The sequence below is a fragment of the Heptranchias perlo genome, chromosome 36 (assembly GCF_035084215.1).
Source record: "Heptranchias perlo isolate sHepPer1 chromosome 36, sHepPer1.hap1, whole genome shotgun sequence".
NCBI classification, from domain to species: Eukaryota; Metazoa; Chordata; class Chondrichthyes; order Hexanchiformes; family Hexanchidae; genus Heptranchias; species Heptranchias perlo.
Window position 1 is genome coordinate 12,802,429 of NC_090360.1, and position 19,867 is coordinate 12,822,295.

At 40.8% G+C, this 19,867-nt stretch overlaps 1 protein-coding gene across 3 annotated transcripts in view; it reads left to right on the forward strand.

The window, feature by feature from the left end:
* The window catches only part of LOC137304093 (adenosine kinase-like), a 215,844-nt gene that overhangs the window by 85,183 nt on the left and 110,794 nt on the right, over positions 1 to 19,867 (forward strand). For all 3 annotated transcript variants that reach the window (XM_067972565.1, XM_067972566.1, XM_067972567.1), the window contains exon 4: positions 3,168 to 3,246. In XM_067972565.1, the coding sequence (XP_067828666.1) occupies positions 3,168 to 3,246 (79 nt within the window). The remainder of the gene's footprint in view (positions 1 to 3,167; positions 3,247 to 19,867) is intronic.

The window sequence follows — 19,867 nt, forward strand, 5'->3', positions numbered from 1 at the left end:
AGGAGTAATGGTATGAGCAGAATTTGTTTTTACATTTTAGCTGAAAAAAAACACCATGGCCTGGAATATACTATTTTGGTAGAGGGCGTAGTGCTCGCCGGGAGGATTTAAAGCAGCAAACAAATTATGCATGAGGGTCCTGCGCTGTTTGCAGGACCAGCTCATTATTTTAGACCGTCCCAGTGATTCAGCTGCCATGTGCTGACCTTGCTCAGCACTACGGGACACTAACTGACATGGCGGCCCTCTCACCAGCACTATTTAAAGGTATCATGCAGTACTTACAAGCCAGTTGCTGTTTGACTTGTGGGCATTTTCTGCTAAGTTCACTTTGTTTGCACAGAGAGTGTTTTGGCTGTTTTTGCACAGCTATTGTTTGCCCCACAAATTATCTGACTTCAAACATGGGTGGTCTTGTAGGGCTGCCTTTGGGTATAGAGTATGATTGGGAGCAGCAAGGAAGACATCACAGAGCAGGACCAGCTGCCAGAAGAAGGGGGAGGAGGAGGGCACTCAACAGGAAGCCATATTCACAGAGGGTCTTAAGGGAGCATGTCTCCTACCTCAACTTGACAGAGGAGCAATGTAAGAGGCATCTCCGCTTTACCAAGAAGGCTGTTGCTGAGCTATGACACTTGCTGCCACCACAACTCCAGGCTCAAACCAGGGTCTGTGGCTGTCATGGTCACCGTTGCCCTCAACTTTCATGCCACGGACTCCTTTCAGGCTGCAACATGTGACATCAACAATGTCTCACAGTTTGCAGTTCACCAATGTCAGGGAGGTCACCGAGGCTCTCTATACCATGAGAAACACTTGCTTCTCTCTGCCAATAGGGAAGGAGATGTAAGACAGGAGAGCATGAGGTTTTGCCCGCATGGCAGACTTCCCCATGTAAGGTGCCATTGGCTGCACGCACAGTGCCTTGCATGCTCCCCATCAGTACCCTGATTTATTTATCAATCAGAAGGGATTCCATTCCCTCAACGTACAACTGGTATGGGACCATAGGCAGCGCATCATGCAGGTTTGTGCCTGTAATCCCGGCAGCATGCCTACAATGAGAGCCATGCTGTCGCAAGGAACATCATCGAGCAAACAATTGACGTCCTCAAGCAACACTTCCATTGCCTGAACTGTTCTGAAAGAGTTTGCAGTTCATCCCTGAGCGGGTATCCAGATTTGTGGTCATATGCTGGACGCTCCACAACTTTGCCATCATGAGGGACCAGCCCTTACCACCACCTGCGAGCCAACAAGTTCAGGAAGAAGAAGAGGAGGAGAAACAGCAATCGAGACAGTCCCATTCCTCATTCATCGACAGTCCCACAATCCGTACCTTTCTACTTACAACCACCATCAGATTGCCTTCCTTCACTCCACACTTATTGGTCTTAACCTCACCACTTGAAAGATAAATACCAACACTGAATCTAAATGCAAAAACAAATTTATCGAATTTATTCACCCTTGTGCATTAACTTAGTACCTGTCTTGTGTGTTCCTTTCCCTACCCTAGTGCTTCTACTAGGTGTTTCCCCAGTGGCTACAGCTTGGAAGATGGCAGACTCCTGGGCTTCCATTAAGGACACTCCAGATGGCCTCAGAGGACGACCATGAGCAGCTCTGGGCCTAGAGGATCCGGCTGCAGACTGCACCATCGCAGCCTGGGTGCAGCAGTCTGGGTCGGCTGGCTGAATGGCACTAGTAAGGGCACTGGCAGAGTAGCTGGTGGGGGGCATGCTGTTGTCCTGAGAGAGGACAGCAAGTTCCTCTCCCACCGAGCCAAGGCCACTCTTAGCAGTTTGTGCTGCCAAGGTTGAAAATAAAAGCTGAGGTAAATTAGGGAGTTACACCAAGATTAGGTTTTGAAACCCTGAAGATTGTAGGAAAATTGAGGGAGTTCCATAGTTTGAGATCTTTGGAAAGACCAAGTTAGATTAGGATAAATAGTTGGTTACCCTGTCATATGACTTTCCAATATACAACAGTCCTATTGTGTTTTTGCAGTTATTTTAGGTTGAAGATCATATGAACATACTTTACAATCAGAGGAGTAAGCCTTCTGTTCTTATTGTCCTGATTTCATACATTACTCATTTTAAAAATAACTATTATTAAGATAGGACAAGAAGTTGGAAAGGTTGGTAAACCTCATACAAATGTCCTGTCCCATGCAAACTTGCCCACATATTCTTTTATTGTTTCCTTCTTTCATCACCCCAAGTGCAGTGCACTTTAGGATGATGGAAAATCTGATAAGAAGCAACAGGAGAGATGACAAAAGCACACCTGCTAAGCCCAAAGTATAATATTTTAGAGTGGTCTCTAGCGGGTGAAATCAAAGATTGAACAATGCTTACAAGTTTTTTTTGAGAGTTAGTTGCATTATAAATGATAGTAATGGTATTGATGCTTTGAACCGACCAGCTTCTTAAATTTGTAAATACAGTCTTGTTTTGATATTGTGTAATTAATATTGAACAAAGCAAATACCTGTCTGAACAGTTGCATGTAAACCTGTAATTTTTCTTTGCTTGAGCAACTTTTTTGTTTCAAAGAAATCCTCTTGTTAAAAGGGTGCCTGTTAATGGGATATGTTCACAAAGGTTTCCATATTTGTTGGATCATGAAGTAAAGCCATATTGAGATCATGCAAAACTTCAAAGACGGTCTGTTTATAGTGCCCAATTTAGTGAAAGAAAGAACTTGTTTTTATATAGTGCCTTCCATATCCGACAGACTGTCCCGAAGCATTCTCAGCCAATTAATTATTTCTGAAGTGTAGTTGCTGTTGTTAGGCAGGTAAATACAGCAGTCAATTTGTGAACAGACAGATCGCACAAACAGCAACCAATACAGAACACAAATCCATGTAAAAAGCTTGATGTAAGGTGGTAAATATGATGCACATTATAATGGTACTGAGCAGAAATAATACACGTTTACAATTATGCTTTTTACCACTGGTCTAACCTTTTAATGCATGTACAGATGTACAGTTTTATTTTTGATAAAATATCCTGTGATAGCAGCTTGCTCAGCATCTAATGAGGATGAATTTCGTGTCTGCCATCAAGAAGCCTCACAAGTGTCTACCTTTGTGGCTTCCAGTTAGTTAACCAACCAGTTGCAATATCTGATTGTTCTTTTGCATTTTCTTTCAGGTTTGAGGAACTTGTAAAGAAGTTCAGAGTGGAGTATCATGCTGGTGGCTCTACCCAGAATTCAGTTAAAGTGGCCCAGGTTTGTCTTTACCCAACAATCCTCACAACTGACCGGATTATTTACAATTCTTGTTCAATTAAGGAAAATATTCTGTTTCCAGCTGAAGATGCTGATGCTGCACTTATAGTGCTACAGCTCCAACTCCCGTAGTGTTGTAAGGTAAATGAGGTGGCTGTACCACCTCAGGAGGGGTCTAGATCTACTAAAATGGTTTTCTTATGTTTTCTGGAGGTAGAAATGCTGGAGCAGCACCATAAGCTTCAGTGGAATTTGCTGCAGTTTATTTTGTCTAACTGTATAGGCTGGAGATGTAGGGGGTTATATTGGATAACCCCGAAACCAGGCGCGGGAGTCGTGGTGTGCGAATAACCCGCACCTTGTCGTTGAGATGCAGGCAGCATGTAACATTCATGCTGCCTGCTGTTTTACATGATTGCTGTGAGCAGCCAGGTCTGGCTGTGCTGTTGATTGGCTGCTCACCAGCAGGGGCCCCGATATCACGATTGGCTAGCGCCACTTAAATGCAAAGTATAAGATACGGGTCCACACGGAGTCTGAATGGCGATCAGACATTGCACACGTAAAACACAGATGCGGGTCCAGTCCCTATGTTTACAAACTGTTGAGTTATGTTAAAACATTGAATTAAGGTTGCACACTACTAAATCCTACATCCTCCAATCTGCACGCCGGACCTCACCACTCTGCCGATCTGAGTTTGTACCAGGCCTGCGAGAGAGCGTGCACCAAAGTTCTCTGACGATGCACTGGAGGCCTTGGTGCAAGAGGTGGACAGAAGGAGGGACATCCGCAGTGGGGGTGGGGGGTGGTGGGCAAGAGGCCCTCCAGACATATGCTCCCGAGGCAGTAGGGGAAGAAGTCAATGCCAGGCGCATAGCACCACAAACATGGATGCAGTGCAGGAAGAAGTTCAGTGCTTTGACACGAGTGGTCAAGGTGAGTGAGGTCAGCTGTCAAGTGGCATCTCCTACCAACTGCACCACTAGCCGCATCCACTGCACCAGGCACCCCCCCTGCCCCCCAATCATCCACATAACAACAAACTCTTCCAATCAGTACTCAACTCTTCCAATCAGATGCTTCCTCTCACCTTCACACATTACCACTGTTGCAAGCCACACACCCACAACTCACAGGTCACACACACTGGCAGCTATTGAACCATGACAGACTCATCACCCAAACATCTTGCAGGACACTTATCAACACAGGTCACGCTTTCTTGCAGGAGAAGGTGGCGCATAACAGGAGGCAGCAAATGGCAGTGGCTCCATGGTACTTGTACCTGCTGTCCTCTCTCAGGATGACAGCATTCCTGTCTCATCCCTGCCACTCTGCCAGTGCCCTTGCTGTTGCCTGTCAGCTAGCCAGCTCACTCATTGAATGTTCCGCCATTCAATGAGATCATAGTTGATCTGCGACCTAACTCCATGTATCTGCCGTGGCTCCATATCCCTTAATACGATTGGTTAACTAAAATCTATCAATCTCAGATTTTAAAATTAACAATTGAGGTAGCATGTTTGCAGAAGAGCCTTCCAAACTTCTACCTCCCTTTGCATTTGGAAGCGTTTCCTAATTTCTCTCCTGCAACTCCTGGCTCTAATCCCCTCGTCCTAGTATTCAAGTATAGGAGACCTCCAAAAACAGGTGCAAATGCAACGGCAGCTAAAAGCAATAACCCAGCAACTATCCTGTAACTCCTACATGATCCCTTTAAATAGCGCTGGTGGGAGGGTTCTCCATGTTGTTTACGACCTGTTCAGCTGTGCGAGGTTAAGACAGTGCGTTGGCTGGAGCGTTGAGTTCCAAAATTGCACTTGTCCCTTTAAATCAGCATTGCACCACTGATCTACCGCATATTCTCCCTACTTTGCATGCTGCCGCTGTTCGTTATCTGCGCTTGCTTAAACACCTTCACCAAGATGGCATCCGGCGACGTCACACTAGAAGTATGCGCACGTATTCGAGATGCTATTTTGGGTCCTTAGGAGGCCGTATAGCGCCTACAAAACGGGCGCTCCATGGCCCAATTTATAGCCCATAGTTTTCACATTGCTGCCCAGTAGAAGCCTTCCCCCAGTTGACAGAAAAGACTCAGCAGACAGAAATGAAGCAAGTAATTTACAACTTTGCAATAATTATGGGTTTCCTAGCATTTGATTGTTTCCACTATGCTGTGGGGCCAGTCCCCCAGTGCAAATGGGATGGATTTCACAGCACTAGTAACCAAGATTATTATGGAATCACTTCAAGTAGAAGCAGATCTATATTAATGAGCGCAACATTAGAGTGGTGACTCATTTATTGAAAAGTGTTGAGAAATAACATTTGCACAGATGGTGCAGAAACTTTATTTTTGTTTATGTAGGGCCTTAATATCCAGTGGTCACTGTTTGCATTCGCACTTTTGAGTTCCGGACGATGGTCTATGTGTCAGTACTTTGTATGTATCGAATACCACCAATTGGGTATGGATAAATATAGAACAATAAATAGCGCGGAATGATTTGCAAAGTTTTAATTTAATCAGCAGGCGGTTTAGATGATAGTCATACGCTACAGATATCAATTCCCTGAGTTGCCATCTTTCATGATAGGATTACTGAACTTGTCCTATAATAATGGAAATTTCTTTTCCGGATTCTCCGATGGTTCAGTCAGTAGAGGCACCGTCAGATGTAGTACTAGATCATGCAGGCCAGAAGAGTCCGTTTGACTCTCTGTGCAGAGTTAGAAATTTCCATTGAAAAAAATTCCCTTTAATTTATTATTAATTTTGTATTTTGTTTTCGTGTGTCTTACTGTGCTTGGAATGTGTTGATAAGTTTCATGTTGGCAATCCAACATTCAAAGCTAATTTCCTCCACCTGCTACAAATAGGGGCATAGAGTATGAAAGCAAGGAGGAAATGCTAAACCTATGCAAATCATTGGTTGTGCTGCAGTTATGTTGTGTTTTTGGGTTGCTTTCCTTTAGGAAGGATGTTAAAGCCATGGAAAAGATGCAGAAAAGATGATACCAGGGATGATAGGCTCTCGTTATGAGGAAAGATTTGAGAAACTGGGGCTCTTTTCATTCGAGAAGGCTGAGGAGATTTCATCGAGATGTTCAAAATTATGAAGGGCTTTGTTAAAGTAAACAAGGAAAAACTAGTTCATAGTCGGTAACTATAGGGCATAAATTTAAGATCATCACCAAAAGAACAAAGGGAGGGGTTAGGAGAAACTTTTGTACAGAGGATCGTTAGGCTGTGGAATGCCCTACCAGAAGCAGTGCTGGAAGTAGAATCCATAATAACTTTTAAGAGGGAAGCAGTTAAGTATTTGAAAATGGAACATTTAAAAGGGCATAGTTTCCCTGTGGTTGGAGGAACGGGATGAAATTGATAATTCTGTGGTGTAAAATCCTATGTTTTGGATCCCAGACCCCTTTATATCAGCTGATGACTATAATATCCAAATGGCCTCATAGTTAGGCTTGTACATGCAAGGAAAATCTTGCTGCAAGCAAAGATTCTACCCAGGACATTTTATATCCTACCACTTATATAGAGTTCCATAACAACAGTTTGGGGAAATAATTCACTTTACCTTTGTGGCATGTGGAGCTGGCAAACTACATAGAGTCTGAGGAGAGCTAAATCGTAATATGCTCACGGTACTCCTTTAAATGAGTCTGGCCCTACCAGACTACTGAGGTTAATCTTACACAGAAGCGGGCATTGTTCAGTAATTCGGGCTTCTGCCTCTGTCAGGGAGAATGTTCAAAAAGTGTGCATGATGATATTCAGACCACAAAATTCTTGTGGTAGTCTGCAATGTATACCCATGATATAGGTGTATGGCCACTTGCCCAAGAAATACTGTTTCATATGGGTGCTTGGCACAGAATATGAAGTTCTGATTTTGCAATTTAAGCTTTTTAGAGATCACTTTTAGAGGGAATCTATTTGGCAACTAAATAGATGTTGCATTTGAAATATTTAAAAAGCAATAGTGTGCCTAAAAGCAATTCTAGTCATAGCTACAGAGACAATCTGTCTTACTTGAAGTATGGCTCAGTGCCATAAATTATATGGCAGACAGACCTCCTTTTAAGGCAAAGGATTTAAAAGATAAAATCAGGAAGAACAGCAAGGACCTAGAAAGAAAGCAGCTCTGGCTGCTGTGGCTTCCTGCATGCTTTAGTAGTGACTTACCATCTTTCCCTTCCTGAGTTGGAGAGTGCTCATACCTTGAAACTTTCAGCCTCAGGTGCAAAATGTTCTGTTTTCCAAGCCACAGAAAAGGTACCATTGGACCAAATAACTCTGGAATTTATTCCTGTTACTTAAAAGTTCCAAAATGGAAGTCAGGATTGAAACCATCTGGATTTTGTTTTGAATATGCCTTCATTCTGAATTTCAGGATTTTAATAGCCAATTAATTAATTCATACAATCCCTCCAGTTGACTGATTAGCTGTGATTTGAGAACTCAACATAAGGATTTGAGAACTCAACAGAAGCAATGAGATTGAATGTAAAGAGAGTCAACGACCAATATTAATACTCCCATTTGGTCTCAGGTTAGCACCAAGCAAAGTGCTTTTCTGCGGTGGCAGCCTTTCTTAGAGCAGTATGTACACATCTACCCTTATCCTGGACAGTCGGGTTGTCAGAGATCTCGGAATGCCACAGGCGTAGTTGCTTACCATGAGTTTGGTACTGGACTTCTCAATCAAGTCTACAGTCAAAGCAGGATCTGCTCTTTTTATAGGTACCCCGTTCCAGTCAACCTGGACATTTTGTTTTTTCATGCTGCCACTAAACTTCAGGATCTTGCAGTTGGAATGCTCAGTATCTTTTTGTAGATCCTGGGGTGAATTGGGCCAACCATTTTTGTGCTACTGCGTTATCATTAAATCCATAAAGAATCATTGGTGAAAAATGAAATTAAAACTAAAATTAGGGTGACAACTGAAATGAAAGTGACAGAGCTGTAGGATCCTTACTGAAACTACGAGTGCGTTGTCTGCTCAATAGCCACTCTGAAAAAGTAAGCCTAACTGCTGCCTTCATGCTCTTTGCATCATATAGCAACATTGCTATTGTGAGGAACAATGGAAGAAACCATCAATATCAGTTCAAAAGAAATCAAAGGTAAAGTATAATAAATGCCAATTGAAGAGGAAGGCTGAGTCATAAAATTGAAATAATGTTTCTATGCTTCTTCAGTCAGTCCACATTTATGTTGAGAGCTGCGTGGGTGGAAAGTCGTGATTTCACTTCTGGTGACATGCTTGACAGTTCTGTTCTGGGGTGAGAGGATAGTAGGCTTCACCTGGCATTCCACAGTCTATCAAAGTAAATTTGGAGTTTGTTTTTAAGTTTTCCTATTAAGAATTCAAGTGGTTTGTAGTTGCTTTAGCAATACGTAACACAGAAAATATTTCTTAAAACTAGGATTTTGATTGATTTGCATTTGTTTCATTTATCTTTTCTGTAATTCTAAAAATTGGTATTGTCCACATTTTTGGTGGGTAATTGCAAGTGTGAACCTGAGTTTTACCCCACCATGCCACAGTACATTGACAAACCAGATTGCTGCATCACTGGTAACCCAATTCTATAAGAACAGAATCCTTTCCTCTCCAGAAGTTGCACTGTACTTAAAGTTTATAACCGGTCCCAATTACCCATTTAGTTTTAACGCCAGCTGAATTTTGGTGATAAACATGGTCGTTATATTAGCGTTCGATCCTGCAGCTGACCAAACCATAATGAGGATCACCGTCTTGGAAATTTGATCCTAATCATTGCTAAGTGCACAAGAAAACTTGGAGAAATTGTATTGCAGCACCAAAGACAAGTCATATTTTCTGTAGCCTATTGTATTTTGCAACAACAGTTTAGCAAGTAATGGACAATTCTGCATACAAGAGACAACATTCTAAATGTTATCTGAGAAAAGAAACAGCTTACAAAGGTACCATTAATATTCAATCCTTACTCGCCTAGTCACAGGAAGTAGAATCTCGAATGGAATAAGGGATCGTCATCAATTCAGTTTTTCCTATGCTGATTAAAAGAACATTAAAGGTTTTTTCTGCAGTCTACCAAAGGCAACAGAAAGATTCCAAGACTAGGTGACGGTTGGCTGTGTAGAACATTGAAGTTGCTGTCTCATGATTAGGGCTGAGCTTTCTCTAGGCTCCCACTCTACCAGCTTTTCTCGTCATCTTTGCCATTTGTTTACCACATTCTAGTTTTGATGTGAGTAGAGTAGAGTCAGTAGGGTTGAGCAACATCTCGGTGATCTTTCTCAAAAGAGTTATGAAAATAGTCCTCATAACATTGAAAATAATGCAACATTGGCCTGGCAATTGTCATTATATTTCTGCTTGCAATTATTTTACTGCTGCTTACCTTTCAGATAGGGGGTTAAGTTCTTGGTAAAAGGTGGTGTCACCAGCAAAGAAAAGATTTCTGATGACATCCCAGGCCATTGATGAAGACGAGAAACAGAGTGGGGCCAAGAGTGCTTCCTCAGAGACTTTTTGTGCAGGCATTGCAATACGATAAAATTCCAATTATCTTGTTTGTTGTAAATCAAAAAGTTATCCGGCTTGTGTTGGTAATCTGATGGTGTTTAAGCTAGATATATTGTTTTTGGCTGGTGGCTAAGCAATGAAAGTGCAAATCAAGCTATAAGGAAGTCAGGCTAGAGAACTGCACTACCAGGGAGTTATAGTTAGGAGAATTTATTATTGTTTTAAAACAATTTTGACACGATACACTTTATAGAGCTCACTCAAAAGTATTTAGTTGGAAGGGGGAAAATCATAAATTGTGCTCAAAATGCTCGCTATTGAAGAAAGCTTTGAATTAAGGAAAATATAATTTTAAAAGGAAAAATCTTGTGGCATTTTTTTGTACTGCCTCTGGGGCTTCGATATATTTCTCTGAGCAAAGTATTCAAGATGTGAACTGATCAGAGCACTGTACAGTTTAGGCATAACTTCCTGTGACTTGTATTGTCCTGTTTTGACCATTGGCTTTATAGGTTAGCATGCAGAACAACCATTTTGGTTCATAGGGTGTTATACAAAAGCTGATTCATGTAACATGTCAAAACCTCCAGCCAAGTATGATTGTCATTACAATCTGTGGACATGAAGAAAATTTGAAAGATCTTAGCCAAGAGCAACAATGTTTGAACATTGTGTTCTCAAAGAACTATCTTGTACAGACCAAAAACTTTAGACAATTTTAGAAATTTTTTTAACATGCCTTTCTTCCAAATGCCGTAGGTGTTATGTAAATGTTATTTTAATGATCAGTATGCTTTTTTAAATATAGATAGATGACAGTATTTCCTCCTCTTCATAAAACAAATTGTCCAACATAGTCTTAAGCTAGCCAGTTCTGCTTTCCTTCCGATCAGGTGACGTGGCAAAAATAATGATGAACCTTTCTAGTCTATCACTGTTTCCAGGGTAGTTGTTGACATAATGTATAGCTGCAGTGCCTTTAACCCATCAGCATTCAAAATTTTTGGCCCTATAGTGATTTTTGTGACTGGTAGAGTCAATTGATGTATGCCATTGACAATGCCAGTTAAGATATATCATTCCCTTTTGACTTCCGCCTGTTACCTGGTGATGACAGCTTAGGCTACATGTTGGCTTGTTATTTCTCTCTTCGGGATTGGCAGCATTTTCAGTTTTATTTTAGACCTGTTGCATTTGCAGGTTTCTTCTTGCCGTTTTGTTTGTGTGGTTCTGTTTACCCTCAAACTATTTGCATTCTTTTTTTGTTGTTTTCATGCCTCTCCATCATCTCATTTCTTTTGCCCTTTATCAGCTTTCTATTCAGCAGTTTGCAGATTGGCCAACCTTGTCACTCCCTCTATTGGGGTATCTATTTGATTCTCCACCCTTCCCCTCCCTTTTATTAAAAAACTTGTTTATCTTTTAGTCTTCAGTTCTGATGAACATTATATACCCAAAATATCAATCTGTGTTTGCTCATTACAGTTGCTGGCTGACCTCTGCAGTACTTCCAGCATTTTCTGCTCTTATTAAAGAAAGAACTTGCATTTATGTAGCGCCTTCCATCGTCAGGGCGTGGAAAGCATTTCACAGTCGATGATTTGCTTTTGCTTTGTTATTATGTAGGCAGATTTGGGAGCCAATTTGTGCACAACAAGATCCAACAAACAACAAATTAGATAAACAGTTAACCTGTTTTTGGTGGTGTTGATTAAAAGATGAATATTGATCAGGATTCTCTTCCTCAAATAGTGCCATGCGATCTTAACATTCACCTAAAGAGGCAGATGGGCCTCAGTTTAATATCTAACCTGAAGGAGGGCACTTCCAATGAATGTGGCTCTCCCTTAGTACTGCACTGTGCTCAAATCCTTGAGTGAGGCTTCAACTTACAATCTAATTTTTACGTCCACCTGAAAGGATAGATAGGGCCTCTATTTAACAAAAGACGTCATCTCCAACAATACAGTGCTTCCTTAGTACTGCACTGAAGTGTCAGCCTGGATTATATGACCAAGTTCTGCAGTGGGGCATGAAACCACAATCTCTTGACTCCGAGGTGAGAGTGCCACCATTTAAAGTGATGCTAAGAACTGGATTGAGACTACACCAAGCTCATTTCATGTAGAACTCTTACTCCGAACAGACAGAGGAAACTGTTATATCTCTCAGGGCTGGATATGAGTCCAAGTTCCAGAGGTGAAAGATCAGTGTCCAATCCACTGCCACACCCAGTCTCGGATAGTGTTGTTTGACTTAAGAACGTGTATTGCTCTTTTATCTCAACTGCACTTAATATTCTGACAACAGAATAGTGGGAAAAAAATACAAGTTTAGGGAAGAAAAAAATCTTGACTGATGAGTAAGCAGCTCAACCTCCACTGATTGTTCATGACATCCTCAAAGCTGCTTGATTGTTGTTATGATGGGCAGGTACATGGCATTACATTTAATGCAGAGAAGTGTGAAGTGATGCATTTTGGGTGGAAAAATGAGGAGAGGCAATATAAACTAAATGGTACAATTTTAATGGAGATGCAGGAACAGAGACACTTGGGGGTTTACATACACAAGTCTTTGAAGGTGGCAAAACAAGTCGATATGGCTGTTTTTAAAGAAAAGCATACTTGTCTTCATAAATAGAGGCATCAAGTACAGAAGCAAGGACATCATGCCAAACCTTTATAAATCACATGTTAGCCCTCAGCTAGAGTATTGTGTTCAATTCTGGGCACCACACTTTAGGAAAGATGTCAAGGCCTTAGGGAGGGTGCAGAGAAGATTTGCGAGAATGATATCAGGGATGAGGGACTTCAGTTTTGTGGAGAGACTGGAGAAGCTGGGGTTGTTCTCCTTAGACCAGAGAAGGTCAAGGGGAGATGTAATAGTGGTGTTCAAAATTATGGGGGGTTTTGATTGTGTAGATGGGGAGAAACTGTTTCCGCTGGCAGGAGGTTCAGTAACCAGAGGACACAGATTTAAGGTAATTGGCAAAGAACCAAGGGGGAGATGAGGAGAAATTGTTTTTCGCAGAGAGCTGTTATGACCTGGAATGCACTGCCTGAAAGGTTGGAGGAAGCAGATTCAATAGTAACTTTCAAAAGTGAATTGGATAAATACTTGAAAAAGAAAAAAAATTGGAGGGCTATGGGGAAAGAGCAGGGGAGTGGGACTAATTGGATAGTTCTTTCAAAGAGCCAGCACAGGCATGATAGGCCGAATGGCCTCTTTCTGTGCTATATGTTTGAATTATTGCCAAGAATATATTATCCTATATGCATTTGGTGATGCTTTGCTACAGGCCAAGTGACACCATTTGAAACCTGCAGCTTTTGGACATTGGCACCTAAGATTTCTCAGATAGTGAGTGGTTGCCACAGTAACACATGGAGGCAAAAGAAGGCTAATGAACATCGGGTATGTTTCAAAGTTATTTCTAAAATAGCTCTGATTAGAACAAGTGGAGAGTGGATTCTGAATTTGAGGGATGCCCTGTGTTATGCATCACATTCATATGCTTTGGATGCTGCTGAAGAAAGCTACTTTTATGTTGTTATAAATATTGTGGAATGATATTTAGTGTCATCTTATTATACAGTTGCAGTCTGTTCAAGGTTTTACTATTGCAGTGCAGGGAGGAGGTTCTACTGGACTGTCTTAAAAATTCTCTGTGGAACTGAAGGGAGAGTCTTTGAGACAGAGAAAAGGATCGGCTTGCAGAATTTGTTTGGTTGTATTTTAGAGTTTGGAATTTTTTAAAAATTGCTTTTATAAGATTTATTGTTGGTTGCAGCTACCCAGTTATGTTGGCTGGATTCAGTTTCTTTTTGATAGACTAACTGAAGCTGCTGTTAACTCTAATTAATAAGGTCAGTGACTAAGAAATCAATTACAGTTGAGCAAAAAAAAACCCAAGTTAATGGAAGCAAATGAACTTGTTGGTGTAAGACCAGGCAGAAAAGATGAAATAAATAATGGGCACAAGTGAAAATTTAAAAAAAGAAACAAAATAATGGGGACGGGAGAAGTGTGCTGCCTCATAATCCAAACTGTTCTTAACGTGATATCACAACAGTTTCTAATATCTGTTATATTGCACATTAAGTATTCCAGAACCTCTTTCAGTCCCACTGCAGTAGAAACCACCATGTTTAGGTTACGTGCAGTTTCAAGTTGCTATTCACGCCTGTTTGGCTAGTGACTGTAACCGCTTCAGTCTGGAGAAATTGGTAAAGGCCAGTGACCGTTAAAACAAACTTTTTCTGGTCTGTACAATGCTGGCGAGAGGGCTTCACTTCATCATCCCGACAAGAGATAGACAGACCCTTGGTGTTTATGTTGCCATTTTTTGTTTCTAATGGTTAGGATTATGTAGCAAGGCTTTCTTGGTTCTAATGTGACAATTTGTGGATTACATTTCTGTGTAAAATAAGTACATTTTTTGTAAAAATGAGAGTATAAAGGTAGAAAAGCATTATGGGGTGGAGCAGTGCATTTAACTTTGCTTTCTTTGGGTCAAGATCTGAATATAACCTGGATTGATGTCTCCTCTCAGCTGGATGTAAGCGCCGAATATGAATTGAGTTTGGTAAAGTACAACTCAGTTTCTTGTGCACATGTGCACAAGGCACAAGATACATTTTTACTATGACTACCTTGGACCAACCAGTTTTGTAAGTTTGCACATTTCACCTTGTGATGGCTGAAAACAATTACAATAATAAAGCTCATTCTGGAGATGAGAGCAACTTTTAAAATTTTGTTTTCTAATTGTTTGGCTCAAAAAAGGATGTTTTTTCAATCAAATGGCAGATATCTGAAGATTAACATGGTTCATGTGTCTTTGTCAATCTTTAATGCATTCTTTTATGGTTGCCCGTGGAGCAGTAAATTTGTTGGACCCAAGATTCAGTAAACTTGGTTGTGGCATGCTAAAGTTTAAGAGCTGAAGATCATTAAAATAGATTACCAGTATTCCATGAGCATTTTCTACTTAACATGGATGTTTGTATATAATTATTAAAGGTGAGAAAGAAATGATCTCATAGCATTGCAATCTAATTCTGAATTGCTGTGACATTTGTTGATGGGGGTTTGTATTCTGGTTCACTTCACTCAGTACTTTGTTGCCTCAACCTGTGAAATGTGACATTTAAATTATTACTGGTTTTCTTTTAAAAATGGGAATGTTGAATATTTACGTGTCTCATTTTTGAATCTGGAAAGGATGAAGTGTCTTCTGTAATAATTTTAAAATATTCAATAGGGTTTTCTACAAAGTTGATGGAGTGCTCACCTCCCATCAGACATTTGATCCCTTTCCAGAATAGTCACACTGGAAACCACATCTATCTCTGTATATGTTCTGAAATCCAGTCATGTCTCCCTGTGGCCAGAGCAGCTTTGCCAAATGCACAGACACTGAACATGCCTCTTTCACATAGAAGTCTTACCACTTGTAGGTTTATTTGCATGTGAGCAAACCTTGGTATGTTCTGTTGCCATCAAAAGCAACACAGCTACTGAAAATATAAACCTATTTATGTTTTAGTGAATCGCTTTTACTAAAAAATGCAATCCATTAAAGTTTTCACCAGCAAATATATTATTTGTGTATTTTTGTGTATTTTTATATGGGCTCTATTTTGAATGATTTTCAAAATGTAGTGTATGAACTCGGAGAGAACTTTTTTGAGTATTTACCTTGTCAGAGTCTGTAATAGTACATTGAGCAACAAGGGATGGATTTCTTGAGCAGTATGTAACTGATCCTACAAGGGGGCAAGCAACCTTGGACCTGGTTCTGTGTAATGAGCCAGGATTAATTAATTAATGTCCTAGTTAAGGATCCCCTTGGAATGAGTGACCATAACATGGTTACATTCCATATCCAATTAGAGGGCGAGAAGGTTGGTTCTCAAACAAGCGTGCTGAGCTTGAATAAAGGAGACTATGATGGTATGAGAGCGGAATTGATTAAAGGGTAAGACGGTACATGAGCCATTTAAGGAGTTATTTTACAACTTTCAAAAAAATATATTCCACTGAGGAAAAAAGGGCGTAAAAGAAATGACAGCCATCCGTGGCTAAGTAAAGAAATTAAGGATAGTATCCGACTAAAAACAAGGACGTATAAGGTAGCCAAACTTAGTGGGAGGATAGAAGATTGGGAAGTCTTCAAAAGACAGCAAAAAGTAACTAAAGGATTGATTAAGAAAGGGAAGATAGATTATGAAAATAAATTAGCAAAAAATATAAAAACAGAGAGCAAGAGTTTCTACAGTTATATAAAAAGAAAAAGGGTGGCCAAGGCAAACATAGGTCCCTTAGAGGATGAGACCGGGAAATTAATGGTGGGAAACATGGAGATGGCAAAAGTGCTGAACAAATATTTTGTTTCAGTCTTTACAGTAGAGGACACTAAGAATATCCCAACACTGGACAAACTGGGGGCTCTCAGTGGGGGGGGGGGAGCTAAATACGATTAAAATCACTAAGGAATTGGTACTCAGTAAGTTAATGGGACTCAAGGTGGATAAATCCCCTGGACCTGATGGCTTACATCCTAGGGTCTTGAGGGAAGTGGCAGTAGGGATTGTGGATGCTTTGGTAATAATTTTCCAAAATTCTCTGGACTCGGCAAAGGTCCCGGCAGATTGGAAAACTGCTAATGTAACACCCTTATTTAAAAAGGGTAGTAGGCAGAAGGCTGGAAATTATAGACCAGTTAGCCTAACATCTGTGGTGGGTAAAATTTTGGAGTCTATTATTAAGAAGACAGTAGCGGAACATTTGGATAAACATAATTTAATAGGACAAAGTCAGCATGGCTTTACGAAGGGGAAGTCATGTCTGACAAATTTGCTTGAGTTCTTCGAGGACATAACGTACAGGGTGGATAAAGGGGAACCAGTGGACGTCGTGTATTTGGACTTCCAGAAGGCATTCGACAAGGTGCCACATAAAAGATTATTGCTCAAGATAAAGAATCACTGGATTGGGGGTAATATTCTGGCATGGGTGGAGGATTGGTTATCTAACAGGAAGCAGAGAGTTGGGATAAATGGTTCATTCTCGGACTGGCAACCAGTAGCCAGTGGTGTTCCGCAGGGGTCGGTGCTGAGTCCCCAACTCTTTACAATCTATATTAACGATTTGGAGGAGGGGACCGAGTGTAACATATCAAAGTTTGCAGATGATACAAAGATGGGAGGGAAAGTAGAGAGTGAGGAGGACATAAAAAACCTACAAGGGGATATAGACAGGCTGGGTGAGTGGGCGGAGATTTGGCAGATGCAATACAATATTGGAAAATGTGAGGTTATGCACTTTGGCAGGAAAAATCAGAGAGCAAGTTATTATCTTAATGGCGAGAAACTGGAAAGTACTGCAGTACAAAGGGATCTGGGGGTCCTAGTGCAAGAAAATCAAAAAGTTAGTATGCAGGTGCAGCAGGTGATCAAGAAGGCCAACGGAATGTTGGCTTTTATTGCTAGGGGAATAGAATATAAAAACAGGGAGGTATTGCTGCAGTTATATAAGGTATTGGTGAGACCGCACCTGGAATACTGCATACAGTTTTGGTCTCCATACTTAAGAAAAGACATACTTGCTCTCGAGGCAGTACAAAGAAGGTTCACTCGGTTAATCCCGGGGATGAGAGGGCGGACATATGAGGAAAGGTTGAGTAGATTGGGACTCTACTCATTGGAGTTCAGAAGAATGAGAGACGATCTTATTGAAACATATAAGGTTGTGAAGGGGCTTGATCGGGTGGATGCGGTAAGGATGTTCCCAAGGATGGGTGAAACTGGAACTAGGGGGCACAATCCTAGAATAGGGGGCTGCTCTTTCAAAACTGAGATGAGGAGAAACTTCTTCACTCAGAGGGTAGTAGGTCTGTGGAATTTTGTGCCCCAGGAAGCTGTGGAAGCTACATCATTAAATAAATTTAAAACAGAAATATACAGTTTCCTAGAAGTAAAGGGAATTAGGAGTTATGGGGAGCGGGCAGGAAATTGGACATGAATTTAGATTTGAGGTTAGGATCAGATCAGCCATGATCTTATTGAATGGCGGAGCAGGCTCGAGGGGCCGATTGGCCTACTCCTGCTCCTATTTCTTATGTTCTTATGTTCTCAGGTGTTATTCACTTCAGGGTCCAGCACTGTTTTTTATTTTTTCACATTACAGTTATTATTTTCTCTTCTCTCCTCTTCAGAGCCTCTTCGTACCAACTAACTTTACCAGCATAAAGTGGACTGGAGACTTGCACTGAAGCTACCTCCAATAATATAGTACATTTCTGTAACAGGCCACAGCAAATGTGCACGACTGGCCTGGGCTGGCTGGCTTGCCCTTAATTCCCCTCAATGTATGGAGGATTATACCTGTATTTGTCCTGTCAGGTGACAGCACATTAACTCATTTCTTTCTCTCTCTCTCTCTCTCTATCTCTGTTTAAAATCTGCCTTGAAAAAATGTGTATACTGCAATATGTTAGCAATGTAGCAGTAGTTGGAGTAGTCTATTCTAGATACTCAGCCTGCCTGAAAACTGCCTGTTGATTTGATAACCCATCATTTAATTCATTGTGCCATATGAATTAAATAAAATTGTTTTGCTATTTTGAGATTTTTTTTACTTCAGATCAGCGAAAAACTTAATTTATTGATGATTTGTCTTGCAAGTTTGAAAAAGTTCCAGTGCAGAAATGTATTTCTTTGAGTGTGTTTTAAAAAGAGAAGTGTGTACTGCATTTGGAAAAAATAGTTATGAAGCTTGTTTGTACATATGAAGTCTTCCTTCCCCCTTATAAAAAATCAAAAGCTAAAAGTAGAATTGTTTTGGGAGTGGAAAATTGTTGGAAATGATTATTCTCTACAGTAGTGAAGTTCATTGAATAAATGCGGTGCATCATTTCTTTTAATCAAGACTTATTGCTGGATCAGATTTCCATTTGTTTCTGCAATTAATCAACCTGTCTTTTTTGTTTTGGATGTTGCTATCAGTAAAGGAGATAGATGCACAAAATGTTTACTGCAATACTGTGAGGGCTTCCAACTTTTCTACAAACCAGAGGGTCACTAGTGTCGGTGAGTTGCTGGGAATGTAAAGCGCACCCGATCCAATTTATCTCTTTATTAGATCAGGAAACTGAGAATGAGAAGAGATATCTTGCAGCTACTGAATTGCACCTGGTAGAGTAAAAAATGTCACCCAGAAGAGGTATATGGAGTTTAAGAGCAGGATATAGGAAATGGTACTTTACAGAGTATCCCTTCTAAAAATGAACAGTAAGCTGAGAATTAGCTTTTTTTTATAAGTTTGAAATTATAAATTAAAAATGTTTACATTGGCGGGACTCAGAATTCATGGAGAACAATCCCCGTCGCTAATTGAATTCTATTTGAATCCATAAATTCATACTCCCACCAGGTTTGTTTTGGTTTTAATTTCAGCGCTGAATCCATGCCAGTTAGCCAGCAAAGTTGTAGCCTTTGTTAGGACTTTAGAGTGATCATCACATGTTTGTTTCAGGCTCAGTGCCAAGGATCACTCCCATAACTGAGCCCTTGCTCCCTGTGAACTGAAGTGTGACCCAACAATCATTATGTCTGGTAATGTAGCATAGCCCAGGGTCAAGCAGCCACCATTGTTAATGTAATTTGCTAAAGTAGTGCTGGAAATAATGTGAGTTTTCTGTGTCCTTGTAGTCTTTGAATTGTGGAAGGATGTTTGCTTCATCAGCTGAAATTAGAACCAACTCTTCCTTGTTTTAGACCCTCACCTAGAAGCAACTCCTCGCCAAACATCCCCTCCCCATGAGAAAAAAAAACATGCTCTTTTTCTCCCCCACCTCAACAATGGAATTTGGACCTGGCTCAGTGCAGCCCAACTCTTTCCCTATCCACCATTGCCCCGTCTCCTCCATCTCATGTCTGCGTTCCCTTACTCTCTTCTTCTTCCCTCCTCTCTCTCTATCCACTTCCCCCATCTCCACTTTGAAGAAGAACCCTCCTTTCTGTCTCTGTCTCATACTCTGTTTGGTTCTCTCTGTCTCCCTCTCACTCCTTCTCCATCTC